The sequence below is a fragment of the Myxocyprinus asiaticus genome, chromosome 37 (genome assembly GCF_019703515.2).
Source record: "Myxocyprinus asiaticus isolate MX2 ecotype Aquarium Trade chromosome 37, UBuf_Myxa_2, whole genome shotgun sequence".
NCBI lineage: Eukaryota > Metazoa > Chordata > Actinopteri > Cypriniformes > Catostomidae > Myxocyprinus > Myxocyprinus asiaticus.
The window spans coordinates 31980653-32001808 of record NC_059380.1 but is presented as its reverse complement, the minus strand read 5'-3'; the positions used below and the strand labels follow the sequence as shown (position 1 = coordinate 32001808).

Genomic DNA, 21156 nt, shown 5'->3' with positions numbered 1-21156 from the left:
GAAAAGCTTTTAATGAATTAGCAAGCAGTTCCAGGTTGAAGGATGAAAAATGTAAACCTTTTTATTTATTTTTTATATATCAGTATCGGCCACAGTAAGCTGTGAGTTATCTGTATCGGCCCAGAAATTCCATATCAGTGCGTCCCTACTTTTTATATGTGAAGATGCACCTTCCTGGTTTGCTAAACATCCTTTTTAGTAACATTACGCTTATATGTTGACAAAAGTCTGGAGAGTAAAAAAAAAGTATTAGCCAATGGTGATTCTTTCTCCAATGTGTCCATAGAGGGTTAATCCTATGTGAGTTCTTTTATATCTCTAAAATAATATAGTGTGTATTGCAGCATCTTTGTCTTTTGTATCACTTTTTTTTTAATAAACAATTTGGTGTTTTTCTTAATATTAAGAATTTTAATACTTTTGCTGTGACTTGCTGTGCACTCTGTTTATATTATAAGTGCCTTTGTATACCAAAAACGTGGTGGTGGCTCCACAAAATTATGTAATCATTATTGCTGTGCTATCATTTACAGTCGTTAACAGTGGTTGTTGACCGATATGTTTTTTTTTTTTTTTAATGGCCGATGCCGATATCCAGAGAGCAGGGTGGCTGATGAGCTGATACAATGCCGATATATCACACTATTTAATATAGTAAATAACATAAACATAAAATTGCTGAAAACAAAACACACAAAAAACTCTTATTTAGCACTATATTTACTCAATTTCACACACAACTTTAACTCAGAATCTAAAAATTGTTAATATATTAGGAAGAAGGAAAGTTTACATTAGTTTCACTCTCATGTTAACATTGGCTGTAGATGAAATTACTCTGTCACACCGCAGGAAACCCAGTTTCCGGGTTCTTGCGAACAGCAGATTTCAATGGTGGAAATGGGCAGCACTGCAGTTTAAATAATCTTTTAAGCTTAATAGACTGTAAAAATGTATTTTAATGTTAATAAAAGTTATTATAAAGAAATTACTGCTTAAATTATTAACCCATATACAATAAATAATAATATTCTTACTTCAGAATGAACATATTCCATATCAAAGCTTAATAACGGCCATTTCGATTTTAATTACTGCATTCAAAATAAATGCAAAGACATAATTTTCAGAGTATGACAATATTTTTATTCACTTATCCTTTCACAAACAGTAGTCCATGCGCTGCGGTGGTGGAGAAGGGATCTGTTCCTCCCGTTATATCGTATATGGTGATATTGATCAGATAATATCATTGTTAGATCATATTTGACCTCATATCTGTCACAGCGACAGCACTTTGGAAATTAAAAACAGCTGAAAAACTGTTTTTCCTGATGCAACGATTTGGTGGAAAATGAAAGAAACCCTAATCTCCTATAATCTGTTGAAAACAGGGTTTTTCAACCCACAAAACAGCCCTTTGTGGGCAGTTTCAGCACAGTTTGAGTGAAGTTCCCGTAGACAGCAGTTTTTTTCTGGGCTACCAAAAGAACCAGGAAAGGGCAGGGCGGAGCATTTGTTTGTAAACAGTAACTTCATCTATAGGAAGAGTGGAACCAAAGTTTTCTAAAATCACACCTTTCATGTAAATTTGGATAGTGCCTCATAAAGGGCAAAGGGCATATATCAGTGCTGTACAGAAATGTTTCCCAGAGCGTTCTCGTGACTCGGTAGCAACTCTTCCATGGCCCGCTACTAGGTCGCGACCCGGGGGTTGGGGACCTCTGCTTTAGAGGAAGATATACGAGTGCTCCACAGGATGCTGGATCTGCTCAAGTTTTGTGAGGTTTGTTTATTACATCTGTTTAAACAAGATATGGGCATATTTGCAGATGGTATATGATATTAGTTTTATTGATATTTGCCTTTTTATCATTAGACAAGACCGTTAAAAGTTACAGGGAACTGTTGAGGGGAGAGGGAGAATGAAACAGGCGAGCATCTGCCGCAGTGAGCTCAAATGCATCTGCCGCAGCTCTGATATGCAGACTGTTTAAATGAGACTGTGTTGCACACCAATCTAATATTGTAGAAACACGATGGCATGTAACAACAAAACAAACCGTGACTGGTCGTTTACATGTCTCAGTGGCTTCACATGCAAACAGGTGATTTTCGGCGCCCTCAAGATACAAATCGGCCTAATGGGAAAATTTATTGGACAATAATTTAAAAAGTCAGAATATCGGCCGATTTATTGGCCTCGCCGATATATCGGTTGACCACTAATTAACAGCTGCGCTGTCATTAAAGGGATATTTCACCCAAAATGTAAAGTTCTCATCATTTACTCACCCTCGTGCCATCCCAGATGTCTATGACTGTCAGCAGAACACAAATTAAGATTTTTATATGAATATCTCAGCTCAGTAGGTCCATACAATGCAAGTGGATGGTGATCCGCACTTTAAAGCTCCAAAAAGCACAGACAATCATAGTAAAAGTAATCCATTTAACTTCAGTGGTTAAATTAATGTCATAAGCGATATGATCGCTTTGGGTGAGAAACAGATCAATACTCAAGTCCTTTTCACTATACTTGTTTACTTTACTCTCCAATGCGCATCCATGAGGGGGAATCGGTTAACATTGCCTCTCGAGAGATGTAAGTGTGCAGGTCATTTTCAAATTCAAGCAAAACCAATGAGGTTTGTGAACAGTGTTCTTTTGTAAACACATCGAGCTGCACTTCTGGTTGTGTTGCTTCAGTTCTAGCGTCAGCATGCCAACTCACTTCCAACAAGTGAGAGGCTGTGTGAACCAGTGTTTCCTACAGAATTCAGCTTTTGCAGCTAGGGGACACCCCCCCACCATGCCCACCCTATAGGTACAGTATAATTACTACATTAAGAAATTACAGAAATATATTATTATTGTATTATAATTATTATTATGCATGTAATATTGCTGTTATAATTTCTTAAACGGCATTGCTATGGGGTCTCTCAAACCTTTACTTTGGCAATTTCTACAGGAAGATGAACGTGTGTGAAGTTACATTAACATAGGGCTGTATGCTTGCTTTTTTGTGTGATACCACTGGTGCAAGTGGGCTATAATTTTATTAGCCCAAATTGAAATTTATTAGCACAAGTGTAGTGAATTTTCTTTTTTCTTTATTTTATTATTTAGTGTGGTTTGGCATGCAACAAAGTGGTAGCTCATTCAAATCATCAATTAATCTTTTTTTTTATCAATTTAAAATTTATCTGCTTCAAACTGTACCCTTTAATTTCTTTTAAAGATCCAGTGCCATAAACTGCAAGCTTTGGCAAATGTAATAAAAAAATCTAGTAGTTTTTGACTAGTTCTTCCCCACTTCCCAGAGGTGCTCATTGTAGTAGCCTGAAATTTTAAACAAAACTTCGTTACCGGATTAAATGATCAATGCATGTACACCCATCTCACAAGAGTTGCACATAGCAGCTTGCCAATAAGAATGGATTTTCAGCCAGCTCTTGCCATTTTTGCAGCAAAACACATCAGGCATGCTGTGAATGGTCTGTGGGTTTTCTATGGGTATAGTGTCTGAGACTGAGAATAACTTTTAGCATTGAACAAAATGTAAATGTCATTGAAACGTCCGTTTTAATTACGTTGTTTTTTTGTTTTTTTTAGAACAGCAACTAAATAAGGGAGTGCAAAATAATCAATCACCTTTTTAGTCAACCCATATCTATATTCCATTTTGACATTACAGATTTTTACTATTAATATTCATGTGAAGAAAATGATAGCCATTTCCTAAAAGTCAAACACACCGCAGAACACGTTTTCTTATTTCCTGCTTTGTAATTAATACTCTTACAATACTTTATGCATATACAAAAATTTGAATACAGTTAATTGTTTCATTAACATTCATTGTACTGGTTTAATAATGATGCGAGGATAGGATCGGATGGTGTTTCTCTTGGAAAATTTTGAATTCAGTGTTTCTGAGTAAAAAGCTCACAATATTTAAGCTTGTTCTCTTTAAGTCATGTATTGATAAAGACTTGCAGGCAGGGACTAAAAACAAAATGTTTTTAATTTCGGTTCCTTCTGAGCAAACACTGTTTTTTCATTCCGGTTCAGAAGTTCCACAGCCTCCTTTCCAAATGGTAACCAGTTGGAACAATATAAAAGAACAGTTAATAACATTCTTTTAAAATGACAGTACTCTGTGCTAAGGGGCGGGTGAAATACCAGTTGCAGTGTTGTCAGATCTCGCAAGTGAATCAAGCAACCTGGTCTGGAAAAACAAGCCCAAAGAAGCCACTTGCCTCACCAAAATAAGTGAAAATAATCCATTATATTTTTTACGGTGTGGTGAATTTTTCAGCATAGAATTTAAGTTAAATAAAGCATAATTTTTATTACAGATCTGCTTCTCAGTCAAAACCCAGCAGCATCAAATCTGTATGAATGCATAATATCTAACAATAATTCAGTGAAGTATTGGAAACTACTGAGAGATTTTAAATTTTTGGGTGAACAAAACTTTTATAAAATTCTCATAATTTGCTCACCCTCATGCCTTCCAAGATGTGTATGAATTTCTTTCTTTTGCTGAACAAAAATGAAGATTTTTAGAAGAATATTGTTGGGCCTCATGTATTCAGATAGAAGACAAAGGCAGGCCTAACACAGTCTTAAAACCTAACTTAGGCCCCCCACATACCAAGTCGTAAATCTTACTGATAAAAACCACGCCAAAATCAAACAAAGGGAGTCCAAAACAGACTACAAATCCCATGAAGCCTTGCTCACTAAAGGATCGAACTCTCAACTCCTATTGGATGAGGCACACGACAGAACGCACCTCAACCATGACATCATCAGGAGTAGAAATACCTCTGAAATGCTTCCGGGATTTGCTTCCAGCAATTTTGCTTGCCGGGTGTTAGCGCAGCTCATCGCTGCTCTCAGGTGCAGCTTCGTGGCACAAGAAAGTAACGTCCGACTTGAAACTGTGGCCATACAATCTCCATCTCGCTGGACGAGTTGAGATTACTCTGTGTTCAACCGAACACTCTTAACGGATCCGAAGTAGACCGCCGAGCAATCCACATCTTCATCCGTTTGCCTGCAGAAGTGAAGAGATTAAAGATTTCTCTTCCATCTTCAATCAAGTCGACATTTCTGAGTTCTCCGCCAGCCCGCCGAGAATCAGCAGCCATGCCCGCAAACAGAGCGAGGAAACGGCCTCCCATCATCACCCGAGCCTCAAGGAACCGGTTCGGAGTTAAAGGGCGGATGAACACACATTCTACGTCCTCATACGATTCAAGTAAGAGGTTTACATCTGGGCAGAGATAGAATATTATAGTGTGTTATTCTTGTGTTTCAAGGTTTTTACTTGTACAGTTTACGGACCGCCATGTCCGCTCATTATTAATACTCAGGGTATTAATTATCACGAATGAGATTTGTTGTATTGTGGTCCAACCACTGTGGGCTGTTGTGCATTTCCACCATCGCGGGTGAGACCGGCAAACTGAGTTTATCCATTAAAGAATCAAAGAACGCGGGACTGTTTACGAGCCGTCAATGCGTCTGAGTGATAAACTAACAGCTGCTTTCTCTCCCATGATAACGAAATCAGCTTTGGGGCCGTCACTTAATTCTCTCTCTCTCTCTCTCTCTCTCTCTCGTACTAACCACACACACACACACACACACACACACACACACACACGTGCGAACATTCTGGCACACATTTTTGGCTCGTTGATAGCTTCGTGCTAAAGCTCAGCTTTGTCCCTAAGCTATCGTACAAGCGGATACACGCGGTAACTGGTAGACGCCATTGACTGGTTTCACTCCACCCACATTCGTGGCCATATTCCCTGGCCGGAAGTCTCGCATGACATACTCTCCACGAGAGTCACGTCCGCCATTTTGTGCGTGTCCCTCCTTACACACACACTCGCTCTCACACATACACACACCCTCGTGTTATAGGATTATTTTGATTTCCATATCTAATCATATCACTGTTTAGTTTGTAGTTGTAAGTCGCAAGTTTATTGACTGCATTGTATTAATTATTAATTGATATTACTGCATAAATAAACTTTGTTTATATTACAAAGAGAAGTGTTTTGGTTTGTTTTGCATACACCTGTGTCATGCTGACGGGATGTCAGTGCTCGGATTCAAGCCTTCATTCATTGTTTTTTTTTTCCCGAAAATCGATATTCTTCGGATGCCGATTTTCCTAAGAAAACAATCTAATATTGAGACTGTTTTACTATCTGGTTGTTAGTCCCTGATTCCAGGGTGGTGCCCCGTCAATGTTAATCCTTATTAATATTCTGTTGATTTTTGATAATTGATAATTATCTTTGATGATTGTTTAATTTGAATGATCAATAAGCTAGTGTTAATTTTAATGAACGTTTCATCGATGTTAACCATTAACGATTATCTTTTGATAATTGTTGATTTAAAGGATTAAAAAAAGCTAACATTGATTCTCATCAATGTTCTATTGATTTTAATAATTAATAATTATCTTTGATGATTATTAATTATTGCTAATAACCAAACCCGCTCCTAAACGTAGCGCACTACATTTACTGGAGCCCCATATGAGGTTTTAATGAGTTAGATTCAATTAATTAAAATATTAATTAATAACTAAAGAAATAATTATTATTTCTGATAGTAACACTGATCTAAACAACCAGTAAAGCCCTACAATATTTCAGCTCTGTAGGTTCATACAATGCAAGTGAATGGGTGCCAAAATCTTGAAGCTCCAAAAAGCACACATTGCCATTAGAGATGATCACGTTTACCATTTTTAACATTCAGTTAACCACGATGTTTCACAAACGGTTAATTGTTTTGTTTTGTCATTATGCGGGAATAAAGAATGTTTATTGCAATGGAATTTCCTCAAACACTACTCAAAACAGCAGCAAATAAAGTGCACAGTGAGCTATGAACCTAAATAGCACAATACATAATCTTATAATGATAAAATATCACAAACTCAAACAAATATAATCAAACTACCTGTTTACGTGCTCTGCCCGGACAGCTTGATATTTCCGTGAGGGTGCGAACGTAAGTATTGTCGTGTGTGGAGATGCATTGCTGCGGTTAAATAGCCTCTTTGGGGTGCTTTGATATTTAAATGGTTTAAAATAAAATGCCATTGAACTTGTCTAATTATTGTATGAAAATTTGCACACCAGAGCAAAAGGGAACTTTCCTTAGTGAAAAACAACCTGGAATCATGTTTAATGGTGTAAGTTACATGAAGTCCTCTTTGCAACCTGAACTTCTTCAGAATGCAGCACAATGAATGAAACAACGCAGTTGTTTTGTGATACGTTTATAAAAATGCACGTTTTTTTTTTTTTTTACTTGGTGTCTAATAATGTGGCAATCTTGCACGAGATGCTAAAAGCACAAACCGTGAGATTCAGCACAACAGTCAAAGACGCCCGTCCAGCGCGTTTTAACAGTAAATAGTACAAATGTGCAGACGCATGTTTGAACTGCCCCTAATTCGCCCTATACTTGAAAAACTGACCCAAAACCCAACAGGGTTTGTCAGAACTGGTCGAGTTCGAAGGTTGAAGACATGTAGAGGAACCCAATTGTGATTTTGATATTTGAGTAGTGGCGCGTCGTGTAGTAAACCGAATGTCGAGTAACCGTGCACATTCCTAATTGCCATGATAAAAGTAATCCATGCTGACTCCAGTGGATTAATTGATGTCTTCTGAAGCAAAAGGCTAGTTGTAAGAAATAGATCAATATTTAAAAAAAAAAGTATTTTACCATAAATGTTCACTTCTAGCCAGCTGTGGTATGAATGGCCACAAGGGTGGCGTTCTAACAGCCTCTCAAGTGACGCAAGCGCATTGGCATGTGATATCATCAGATCCCTCAGTTGGTCTGAAATCGGCAGGGGAAAATTTTTCACTGCACACCCTTAATATTTTGAGTGATTCGATGTTGCTTTGATATCCCAGTGAACAGCAAGCTCCATCTTGGAAAAAAAAACATTCAAATACAAATCTATAGAAAAAAACAATTCAGCTTCTGTATAACATTCCTCCTCCTCTGTTGTAACCAGCACTGCGATTTCGTATTTTACATATTTCACGCATCAGTTCTCACTTGAACTTGCCAACGCACTTGCGTCATGAGAGGCTGCGTGTATTTAACCCTTGTGACAGAGCTGGACGGAAGCTACGTTTTTATATTTATTATTTTATATGTTATATATATATATATATATATATTATTTTTTTTACACAAACCTACCGTTTTGCTTCAGAAGACATTATTTAATCCACTGGAGTCATATGGATTACTTTAATGATGGCTATATGTGCTTTTTGGAGCTTCAAGATTTTGGCACCCATTCACTTGCATTTTATGACCTACAGAGCTGAAATATTCTTATAAAAATGTTTATTTGTGTTCTGAAGAAAGTAAGTCATACACATCTGGATGGTATGAGGGTGAGTAAATTAGAAAATTTTCATTTTTGGGTGAACTAATAGCCCTCTACATTGCGCGTAAATTTCACGCTATGCAACTAAAATATGTCTGTTATTAGTCACTGGACTTGAATAAATATTGAGCAAATATTAACATTTCACTCGCCAGTGATTGAGTTGTGTAGTGTCGAAGCAACGAGATCCTTTTACTGAATAAAAAGCAGGCGATGCTGGATTTAGAGATGCACCGATCTGATACCTGGATCAGTATCGTCTCCGATACTGAAGCTTTTAGATGGATCGGGTATCAGTCCAACGAGCCCGATCCAAATCCGTTACTGTGTGTTAGTCATGTTTGTTACTGTCAAGCTCCAAAAATGACATAAAAGAACCATAAAAACACCATTAATGCAGTTCATATGACTCGTGCATTTTATTCAAAGCCACTTGAAGACGTGCGATAGCTCTGTAAATCACAAAAGGCTGTGTTTAATAAGTAAATATATAGTATGCGCAGCGCCAGCGCATTAGTGAATGCAGGGTATCTGTGGGTCCTTAAAGTCTTAAATTTACTTTTTAAGCCTGGATAGCTCAGTGGTAAAATACGCTGGCTACCACCCCTGGAGTTCGCTAGTTCGAATTCCAGGGCATGCTGAGTGACTCTAGCCAGGTCTCCTAAGCAACCAAATTGGCCCGGTTGCTAGGGAGGGTAGAGTCACATGGGGTAACCTCCTCGTGGTCGCTATAATGTGGTTTGTTCTCGGTGGGGCGCATGGTGAATTGAGCGTGGTTGCCGCGGTGGATGGTGTGAAGCCTCCACACGCGCTATGTCTCCGTGGCAATGCGCTCAACAAGCCACGTGATAAGATGCGCGGGTTGACTGTCTCAGACGCGGAGGCAACTGGGATTCGTCCTCCGCCACCCGGACTGCGGCGAATCACTATGCGACCACAAGGACTTAGAGCACATTGGGAATTGGGCATTCCAAATTGGGAGAAAAAGGGGAAAAATCCCCCCCCAAAAAAAAAAAATTTACTTTTTAAAATTTAAGGCCATAAAAAGTCTTAAATATCTTAAATTACAAGAAGTCTTAAATTCCGTTTGCTGAGGTCTTAAATTTTGCAGCGTGAATAGAGGAGATGCTTAAAACAGCAGAATCTGCACGAGTAAAAATCATCTCTCTCTCTCTCTCTCTCTCTCTCTCTCTCTCGTGCATCCGTCATATAGGAGCTGACGCTTGAGTGTAGTGTGAGCACGCACAGGGAAGCGCATTTTTACTGAACTTATGATGTTACACGTATAAACCTTCATAAACCCGTTAATCGGAAATGCAAATGGAGTTTTTTTGTATCTAACACTGTTGCTCCTGCTTATAATTGACAAAGCTGTCAACGTTACAATTTGCAAGCGCGCAAGGCTGGAGCGGTCTTTTGACGCCTTTCAAATCCTTATTTTACACTATAACTTTGACAATAATTGTAAAGCTAACAGAACTACTCAGCTGCAGAGTTACACCTGTTATATCTCTCATCTCCATCTCTCTAGATCTAGGGCTGCCAAAGTAATTGACAATCTTCTCACGCTCTTACGCCACACGTCCCTTTTCTAACGCAGTGATAACGTCGTGGAGCAAAGAGGACACTGACAGCGCACGGACAGACAAGACAGAGCAAGCTGCATGATGCTGCAAGTTATTCAGACCAATCAGGGGGAAAGCAGCAGCACAGCGTCTCTCCCTCTCTTTCTCTTTCATAATTTAATCTGTTAACATTTTCAATACATCTTGTCAACTTTAAACGGCAATTTTTAAGGTAACTGATACTTGAAATATTTCACTCAAAAATTGTAATTGTCATCACTTACCTTCATGCTGTTGCAAACCTGAATGACTTCATTTCAGTAGATATCAAAAGGAGATATTAGGGTTTTTCAGTCACCATTCACTTACATTGAATGAAAAACAAGATGCAGTGACAGTGAATGGTGACTGAGACTAAACGTTTTGCTTAACATCTCCTTTTTTGTTCCATGGCAGAGAAAAATTAATTCAGACTTAAGGGTGAGCAGTGATGACAGAAATAAAAATTTTAAATGAACTGCCTTTTAACTACCTGTTAAAGTATTTGTTAAAGTTATCTGCCAAGAAAAAAAATATAAATGTTATTCAGCACATGCTAGACCTTATTCACAGCAGCGGTATCTTTGATGTTTAATGACAATGACAACAAGGCTGTGCGGGATAGACGTACAGTCTCTTCTTTGAGATGTACTGCAGTTTAAAGTGTTTTTGGATCATTCTGTGTACAAAACATTGAAAAAATATATTTTCAAGGACACTCAGTAGACAGAAAACTCCAGACAACATGAGTTGTGGAAAATCAGATGGGATATTGGAGCTTTTTACAGATTTATACCGTGCATGCCTTTGAAGAAATGGTAAGTCTATCCCTCACAGCCTCGTTTCCATTCCCATTAAAAATCAAACATGGTGCTGCTGTGAATAAGGTAATTATAAGTCTAATAAGGTAGACTAATCCTCTTATTTACAAAAATGTCAGCGCATGCGCAGTAAGTGGTGGCAGAAAGATTGTTGTGTTAGATTTGACAAATTACAGGATTAAATGAAAGTATGACACAAAACCATCATATATACAAACATGTTCTTAGCGATACAATTACTATAATGATATGAGTTAATAAGAAATGTGTAATCATGTTCGCTATAAATTTATGCTGCAAAGTTGTGAGTTGAAATGATCTCCTCAGTCCAGTCAGATCTGTTGATGGTCTTGAAGCCACAGTAGTCAACGAGAGCCCTCGGAATAATTTTTAAACAACGTAATCCAATAAAAGTTTATTTTTTGCGCATGGTTTTTGCCACCACTTCCGTGTTTGACATAAATGGTGACATTTCCAAAGCATTGGTCTAATGCGTCATGTCTTGCTAGAAAGCAAGTGACTACAATATAGGCTACATGTATTCTTAATGATTTCATTTAGAGTTTTAATGTTGTATTAACTTATTAACACACAAATGCACAATAAAATATATATGTATAAAAAAAAAAAAAAAAAACATGTCCAGATACATTCAAGTAGCCTCAGTGGTTTTGTATTTACCAGCTAATGAAATAATGTTTTTTTAATTTTTTTTATTTTTTATTTTTTTTTATTGCGGAAGTGGTCTTAAATTTTTCTTAAAGTTGGCCTTAAAAGTCTAAAGTCTTAAATTTAATTCCTTCGAATCCGCAGATACCCTGTGAATGGTGCTGCTCTGTTGACACAACTCACGCACAGGCTGGTGATGCACTTCTGGCTATTTTTAGCCTTCACAGCGGTGCGCAATATTTGAGCGCTACTCAAGAAACGCATCTCAGATGTAGATGCTCAATAGTTCGGTTCACTTATAATATGCATTTAGAACGGCACCGGAGGTGCATTTTACCAGAATTTGAATAAGAAGCGAATTAAACTACTGTGAACTTTAAAAAGTGCACAATTTAAGTATATTACTGTTGTATTTAAAATTAAGTAAATAATAATATTAATAACAATTTATTATTATTATTATTATTATTATTATTATTGTCATCATTAGTATTTGTTTACAATTAATAACAATATTTAAGTTGAATGGGTTCCAAAAAATAACTGTGAATGAAAAGTGAACTGATGTTTTACAACTAAATTGAACAAAAAAGAGATCTGAATCCTTTAAAGTCCAGATTATTTATTTGTATCTGTTGACACGAACCAGCCAGTCAGGATGCTCTCTACAGTGCTGGTGTAGAACCGTGTGAGGATGTAGTGGTTCATTCCAAACTTCCTCAGCCGTCTCGGCAAGAAGAGGTGCTGGTGAGCCTTCTTCACAACAGCCTCAGTGTGGACAGACCATGTGAGTTCTTCAGTGATGTGGACACCAAGGAGCTTGAAGCTGCTGACTCTCTCCACCGGTGCTCCACTGATGGTGATAGGGCTGTGTTCTCTGTCTTTTTTCCTGAAGTCCACCACAAGCTCCTTGGTCTTACTGATGTTGAGGGATAGGTCTTGCTCCTGGCACCAGCAAGTCAGAGTGTGCACCTCCTCTCTGTAGGCTGTTTCATCATTGTCAGTGATCAGACCTACCACTGTCGTATAATCAGCAAACTTGATGATGGCAGTGGAGCTATGTGTTGCCACACAGTCGTGTGTACAGGGAATACAGGAGTGGGCTGAGAACACAGCCCTGAGGGGCTCCAGTGTTGAGGGTCAGTGGTGAGATGTTACTGCCCATTCTGACCACCTGGCGTCTGCCTGACAGGAAGTAAAGGATCCAGCTGCACAGCGAGCTGTTTAAGCCCAAAGCCCGGAGTTTCACGTCAAGCTTGGAGGGCACTATGGTGTTGAATGCTGAGCTGTAGTCTACAAACAGCATTCTCGCATATGTTCCTTTTTTCCAGTTGGGAAAGAGCAGTGTGTATTGGGACTGCAACTGCATCATCAGTGGAGCGGCTGCTTCTGTAAGCAAACCATAGTGGGTCCAGTGAGGCAGGCAGCACAGAGCAGATGTGGTCTCTGATAAGCTTTTCAAAGCACTTGCTGATGATGGGAGTTAGGGCAACAGGACGCCAGTCATTTAGACAAGTTATCTTTGACTATTTTGTTATGGGCACAATGGTGGATGTCTTAAAGCATGTAGGAACCACAGACAGGGAGAGGGAGAGATTGAAAATGTCCGTTAAAACACCCACTAGTTGATCTGCGCATGCTCTGAAAGCGCGGCCCGGAATACCTTCTGGACCCACAGCTTTGCGAATATCCGTCTGAGAGATCGGGTTACATCCGCAACAGAGACAGTAAGTGAACTAACCTCTGCTTTTTCGGGCACGGGAGTTCTCTCTGTGGCGATGATGTTTTCCTCATAACAAGCATAAAATGTGTTTAGCTCTGGTGGTGGTGTTCACAGCGGAGTGATTAGTTGCTTTGAAGTCTGTGATTATGTTAATCCCCTACCACATACTTCTCGCATTGGTGGTGTTGAACTGTGCTTCCACTTTGTTTTTGTATTGTTGTTTGGCTGCTTTGATTGTTTTGCGGAGAGTATAACTGGCATGTTTATACTCCTCAGTGTTCTCGGAATTAAAAGCGGAGCTCCGTGCATAAAGTGCCGCACAAACATTGCTATTAATCCACGGTTTCTGGTTCAGGAAGATCCGTATTGTTTTGGTCGGCACAACATCATCTATGCTCCCAATTTCCTGATGAAACGTGTTACGGTATCAGCGTAGACCTCGATGTCCAGAGGCGGACCGGAACATCTCCCAGTCCACGTGATTGAAACTGTCCTGTAGCACAGAATCCGATTGGTCTGACCAGCTCTGGATCGTTCTGAGGGCGGGAGCTTCCTGTTTCTGTTTCTGCCTGTAAGCGGGCAGAAGCATAATGGAAGAGTGGTCTGATTTGCCGAAAGGTGGGCGGAGGAGGGATTTGTAAGCAGTGATCTAAAACCCGGTCCCCTTGTGTGTTGCATCTGATGTGTTGGTAGTATTTAGGCAAGATTGTCCTGAGATTGGCCCCTGTAAAAATGAATGCGGCCTCAGGGTGCGCGGTTTCCTGCTCACTTATACTCCCATACAGTTCCCTTCGCACTTGCTCTGTGTCGGTTTGTGGCGGGATGTACACGGCTGTGATGATGACCGCCGTGAATTCCCTCGGTAGCCAGAATGGTCGACACAGTAGCGTGAGGTATTCCAGATCAGAGGAGCAAATAGACTTGATAGAGTGTACGTTCCTTCGATCACACCATGAATCGTTGATCATAAAACATATGCCCACTCCTCTGCTTTTCCCCGAGAGATCTTTAGTTCTTCCGCACGATGCACTGAGAACCTCGTAGGGTCTGGTACCTCAGTAGACATCCATGTTTCTGTATGGCAGATAATGCAGCAGTCTCGTGTCTCTCGTTGGTAGGAGATTCGTGCCCTAAGTTCGCAGAGCTTGTTGTCCAGAGACTGGACATTCGCCAGAAGAATGCTGGGTAGTGGAGGTCGGTTGGTGTGGCGTCTGACCCTGATGAGGATGCCAGCTCTCCTTCCCCTTTTTTGGCTGCACTTTCGTGGTTGCGGCCGCACGTTCCAAATAAAGGGCTCCGCTGCTGTTTGTAAACAGAGCATCATCGGCATTGTGGGACTCAAAGCTTGGTTTCTGATGTTTTAATGAAAATCCAGTGTCTATCATATACAATAACACTGACATCTAACACAAAAATAACATGAACTAAGAACATTAAAAACAAGAAACTTCTAAGTTGTGTTGGAGCTCGCAACATGGCTGCCATCCTCAGTGCCATCTTAGTCTTCAACTTGGTCTTCAACTACATTATCCAGTAGACTAGTTAACAATACAGTTTTTCTTAAGCTATCCATTTATATTGAAATAATGTGTAGTTAGAGGTTTGTGTTTCTTTACATATAAAAGAGTATCCCCAATTAGTTCTACACAATAATGTAAAGCTATATTCTAAACTGATTATGCAAAAAAAACAACACTTGTATCAGATATCGGGATCGGAAGAGAAAAAGTGGTATCGGTGCATCCCTACTGCAGTCTATATACCAGTGTTCCCCTCAAGGACAATAAAGATTAAAAGGAAAAGTTGAAAATTGGAAAGATGTGAGCTAAGAATTTTTTTTATAATTGCGTTCTTCAAATAAGAATAACAGTGATCTTTAAAATGTTTCTCTCTCTCTAGGACTCGCAGCAGCCATCACCGTTAGCCTTGCTGGCAGCCACCTGCAGTCGCATAGACGAAAACGATTCCATGGAGCAGCAGCCGCGACAAAACCAACATGGCACTAACGGCTGGAACATCATCCCCGCCAGCACGCAGGTCGTGACCAGCTCCAGCAGCACAGCCTCTCCTACGATGGGCTCAGAAGAAAAAAGCAGACAGGCAACGAGTGCTGCTGTACAACAGCAGTTTGTGATGACGTCCTCACAAAACCTACAAGGTCAACAGGTGCTCACCACCCTCTCTGGTTTGATGCCAAATATCCATTATCAGGTGATCCCACAGTTTCAGACTGTAGACGGACAGCAGCTCCAGTTTAATCCTGCACCTCAGGATGTGTCAGCTGCAGCAACAGGGCAGTTTCAGCTTGTGTCCTCTCCCAATGGCAGCCAGCAGTTCATTGCAGCCTCCTCCAACCGAGCTGCTGGCACTGGAAACATCTTAACCGTCCCGGGCCTGTTTCAACAAGCTATACCGCTACAAAACATCAGTCTGGGTAATACTGTGTTGCCCAGTCAGACGCAGTTCCTCGCCAACATGCCTGTTCCACTGAATGCCAATATTGCCCTGCTGCCAGTGGGATCTGGTGCTCCTGCTGGAGCTGTAAGTGATGCAACTGCTGGAGGAATGTTAGGAACATCTCAACAGCTGCTCCAGAATGTCTCATCTTCAGCTTCAGCAGACTACAGTACCACCTCCACCATCACACAGACGGCTGCTGGCGTTGCAACCCCGAGCAGCAAAGGTGAGGCAGGAAAACCTTTCCAGAATGTGTCCGATACCAGAGATGGACAGAAACCAGGTCAAGCTCAGATCCTCATCCAGCCGCAGCAGGTCCTGCAGACCGTTCAGCCCAGTACAGTCTCAGCCGGCGGTCAGGTGTTCGCAACGCAGACCCTGTCACAGGACGGATTGCAGAACGTTCAGATCCAGACCATCGCGAACGGCAGTCCCATCCTGATCCGCACCATTGGTCCGAACGGGCAGGTGAGCTGGCAGACGCTTCAGCTGCAGAGTCCCACTAACACGCAAATCACGCTGGCACCACTGCCACAGCTCACACAGACTGGGGCTGCAGGAACCGTGCAACTGTCTGGTCTTCAAACCATCAATCTAAACACGCTGGGCAACACAGGTCTGCAGATGCATCAGCTGCAGGGTGTTCCCATCACCATCGCCAATGCTACAGGTTAGTCTGCTTTTCTTGCACTAAGAACATCCATTTTCCTCTTGTTGTCTTAAAGGAATATTCCAGGTTCAAATGAATGAACAATGTTCATTAATAAAAATAGAAAACAAAAAGATTTAAAAATAGCATCAAAAATGTTTGCTCTCACCCAGAGCTTAAATAGAAACCTGTACTGTTGGCATTAGGGTAATGCACATATATAAACAAATTTTTATCATTTCATATGTTATTACTCAGAAAAACAAGTGGTGAAAGTTGACTTTTTGTAAATGCACTCTGCCTGTGTTAAGAGATTTCACGTTCATACACATGGGTCTGATAAGCTCAGAGTTCTTCGTATCTTACCCCTATAAAAGCAGATCCTTGTACCTTGGTTTGCATGACTCCAACAAGAACAGAATGCAAATAGAGTAGAATTTAATAAGTTTAAAAATATTACAGGTATTGCCTTGTAATATAACTTTGCTTCACTTTAGAAGTACAGTCACCATCATATCATCTCTTATCCAACACCTCTATGACACACTTCCACAGTGCCCCCCCCCCCCCCCAGGTTGACTCAGTTTTAACTGCATGATTTGGTAAGAGATTCAGAGGGGAAAAGCAGCGTAATTCAGTGGTGCTCAAAGCAGGCAAATGTACAAAGGAAATGAATTTGTGGTATTCGAGTAGTGTTTTTAATACTCGAGTAACTGGTGCAGAACGGGTACTCGACTACTCAATTACTTGTGCACATCCCTAGTTTAAAGGAAGAAATGTGAAGCTTATCATTTCATAAAATCACTTACATTAAAGCTACATTACGTAACTTTTTTTTTTTTGTTGTTAAATAACAAAATATTATTAATGAGAGAGTGCAACAAAAAATTCATCTTCCAAACCATGTCTTTACCCAATTAGACTTTGATAAACCTATAATAATGATATTACATTACAAATATTTTAGAGCTGTCGGGATGGAAATTGCATACATAAGTCATTTGTCTGTGCATGTTGACATCATATCCATACATAGAAAATAAGATCCGGCTACTGTAGTGCATGTGTGGGAGTAGCTGAAGCTGAAAGTTTGTTGTCACAACGAACGAGAAAAATTGACCATGGATCATTCAAAACGGCAAACCTTCAGGGAATCACTTTATAAAAACAAAGAAACCCCGAACAGAGCAGAGTCTACAAGCAAAAGTGAAAGCGACAGAGTCCCCGAATCAACATTGGCTTGGCTTTTCAGAGGCGACAATTCCGAGATCTGAAAGGATTTAAAAGCGAAAAAAAATTTAAAAGCGAAAGGATTTAAAGGCTTTTTTCTTACTCAACAGGAAAGATATTTTATTGATATGGTTTATGTATAATTGTGTAATCACATACACACACATCTGTGTGTGTAGTAAAATACAATAATTATACTGTAATCGGTGCAGAACTTTGCATTTGCTAGCACACGTGGGTATTTTCTTTATAACGGCAATAATTTATATAGGCTTGCCAAGGATATGTGAGTCTTGAAATGATGTTGCCCACTGGTTGGTAACAATGACAATCTATATATTAGTTACTACCATGGTGTATTTGGCCAGAATATCCTGCAGTTATAAAAACTTTACAACGTTTGACCTTATCAGACTATCAGTTGTTATGTCTAATGTTAACAAACGTTGCCTAACTTTTGTAATGTCATTCATTTCAAAACATCAATGTTTCCAATAAGTCAAAACAACAGCATAAGTTATGGCACTTACCTGCTCAGATGACATGTTTTCAGATATCCGTCTTTTCCTTTCTTTCATTATTTATTTGTCCATTTGCTCTAAGATCGAACCACATTCATCCGCGCAGAGGAGCAGAGCCGAACCACAACTAAAACAATGTTCTTCTGCAAGACACATGCAGTTGTGTTTTTTTAACCACTAGAGGGCCAAAAGTTACATAGTCTAGCTTTAATTCTTCTGTTAAAACTTGTGTATTTGAACTGTAAAGTTGTTTAAATTGTCATTTTATGGTCGTTTTAGGGTTCATGGTATTGTCGTCAATTCATCGTAATTGTTTATAGCGCTTTTCACAATACACATCGTTTCAAAGAAGTTTTATTAAAAAAATATAGCTGCAAGCATCAGTTACTGGGCCAAGCACACCAAAAGCATGTTAGGACGTATGATTGGACATCACTGACTATGATTTTACGAGAGAAAAAACCTATAAAACTAAAAAAAATTACGTGCATCATCAAGATGTCCTGTTATCCATGTATACCAGGTTTAGTTTCGTTTAGACTTTTAAGTAGATATTGGTAAATGTATCAATTTATGTACCAACAATATAATTAATTTGTTTATGTCTTTGAAGCGATTTTCATATATCAATTCTTTTGGTAACTTTTTGTCAGAAGGGTCTGTAGTTGATGTATACCAAATTTCATGCAAATCAGACAGATAGACTAGGAGTTAGAAAAAGCAGGTTTCTCAAACTCAAAATGGTGGAAAAATTGTGTAGGCAGAAATGAAATCCGAGATATACATTTTGTTTGGCTTAACTTGAGGAATCGGAGGGAATTTATATATATATATATATATATATATATATATATATATATATATATATATATATATATATATATACACTATATTGCCAAAAGTATTCGCTCATCTGCCTTTAGACGCATATGAACTTAAGTGACATCCCATTCTTAATCCATAGGGTTTAATATGACGTCGGCCCACCCTTTGCAGCTATAACAGCTTCAACTCTTCTGGGAAGGCTTTCCACAAGGTTTTGGAGTGTGTTTATGGGAATTTTTGACCATTCTTCCAGAAGCGCATTTGTGAGGTCAGACACTGATGTTGGACAAGAAGGCCTGGCTCGCAGTCTTCGCTCTAATTCATCCCAAAGGTGCTCTATCGGGTTGAGGTCAGGACTCTGTGCAGGCCAGTCAAGTTCTTCCACACCAAACTCGCTCATCCATGTCTTTATGGACCTTGCTTTGTGCACTGGTGCGCAGTCATGTTGGAACATGAAGGGGCCATCCCCAAACTGTTCCCACAAAGTTGGGAGCATGGAATTATCCAAAATCTCTTGGTATGCTGAAGCATTCAGAGTTCCTTTCACTGGAACTAAGGGGCCAAGCCCAGCTCCTGAAAAACAACCCCACACCATAATCCCCCCTCCACCAAACTTCACAGTTGGCACAATGCAGTCAGACAAGTACTGTTCTCCTGGCAACCGCCAAACCCAGACTCATCCATCAGATTGCCAGATGGAGAAGCGTGATTCGTCACTCCAGAGAACGCGTCTCCACTGCTCTAGAGTCCAGTGGCGGCGTGCTTTACACCATTGCATCCGACGCTTTGTATTGCACTTGGTGATGTATGGCTTGGATGCAGCTGCTCGGCCATGGAAACCCATTCCATGAAGCTCTCTACGCACTGTTCTTGAGCTAATCTGAAGGCCACATGAACTTTGGAGGTCTGTAGCGATTGACTCTGCAGAAAGTTGGCGACCTCTGCGCACTATGCGCCTCAGCATCCGCTGACCCCGCTCTGTCATTTTATGTGGCTGTCATTAAGTTGCTGTCATTCCCAATCGCTTCCACTTTGTTATAATACCACTGACAGTTGACTGTGGAATATTTAGTAGCGAGGAAATTTCACGACTGGACTTGTTGCACAGGTGGCATCCTATCACAGTACCACGCTGGAATTCACTGAGCTCCTGAGAGCGGCCCATTCTTTCACAAATGTTTGTAGAAGCAGTCTGCATGCCTAGGTGCTTCATTTTATACACCTGTGGCCATGGAAGTGATTGGAACACCTGAATTCAATTATTTGGATGGGTGAGCGAATACTTTTGGCAATATAGTGTGTATATATATATATATAAAATTGTTTTGTTTTTTTAATAAATAAATATCACATCATTTTGCGGTTTAATAATCACACCAGGACATATCTTGAAATTTGTAAAGCCACTGTAAAATTTTACCGACTGTATACTAGTTATGAATGCATGGTTGAAAATGGTGTAATTTAATAAGTCCTAAGGTAATGTGCCCAGTGCAGTCACCTTGTATGATGACCATGTTTTCAGTAAAACAGGCACAGGTAGGAAATCTAATGGCATCAGTTACAGTAAATAAGGTGAACGGAGCTTAGCGGAGGGTCAGTGATAGAGCTTTCATTTAACAAGCTCTTCCTCTGTAAATAAGAAATGCACATTCCCTACCATGTGTGAGTTTTTTTTTACTAAGATTACCATCTGAGAAAAAACGCACTTAACCGGTTTTATGATTATTTGCACTTTTCTTTTTTATTATGCAAAAAAAGTCATATCACAATTGAATGTGTCAGTGGATACGTTTCTGTATATAGATGTAAGATCTAAGCGCAGCCATACGACAGGAAAAGTGATAAACACACAAAATATAAATGGGAGGTAAAGAAAGAGATGCTCCAACACACTTAGCAGAACACCGCTTATCTACATCCTGGGCGCAGAATTATTCACTTCGAGTGCTTGCGTCGCTTCAGAACTGCATAACTGTAAGATATGATACAGTTTTTTCTTCTGCAACAGGTTAATAAAGCAATCTGTTGTCTGTCAAGACACCCCACCATAAAGAATCAACAACACGCTCCATAAAAAAAACTGTCGTTTTAATCAGTTCACAACACCTAACAAATAAGCCTGTGATGGTAGTCCTTTGATTTTGAAGATGACGCATTTTGTCTGTGATAGTAGAATAGCTGCTTGGGGGATCC

General features: G+C 39.8%; 1 protein-coding gene across 1 annotated transcript in view; it reads left to right on the top strand.

The window, feature by feature from the left end:
- Nucleotides 1-21156, top strand: part of LOC127428316 (transcription factor Sp1-like) — a 48161-nt gene that overhangs the window by 7140 nt on the left and 19865 nt on the right. Inside the window, exon 3 of the mRNA XM_051676621.1 lies at nucleotides 15178-16405. Within this exon, the coding sequence (XP_051532581.1) occupies nucleotides 15178-16405 (1228 nt within the window). The remainder of the gene's footprint in view (nucleotides 1-15177; nucleotides 16406-21156) is intronic.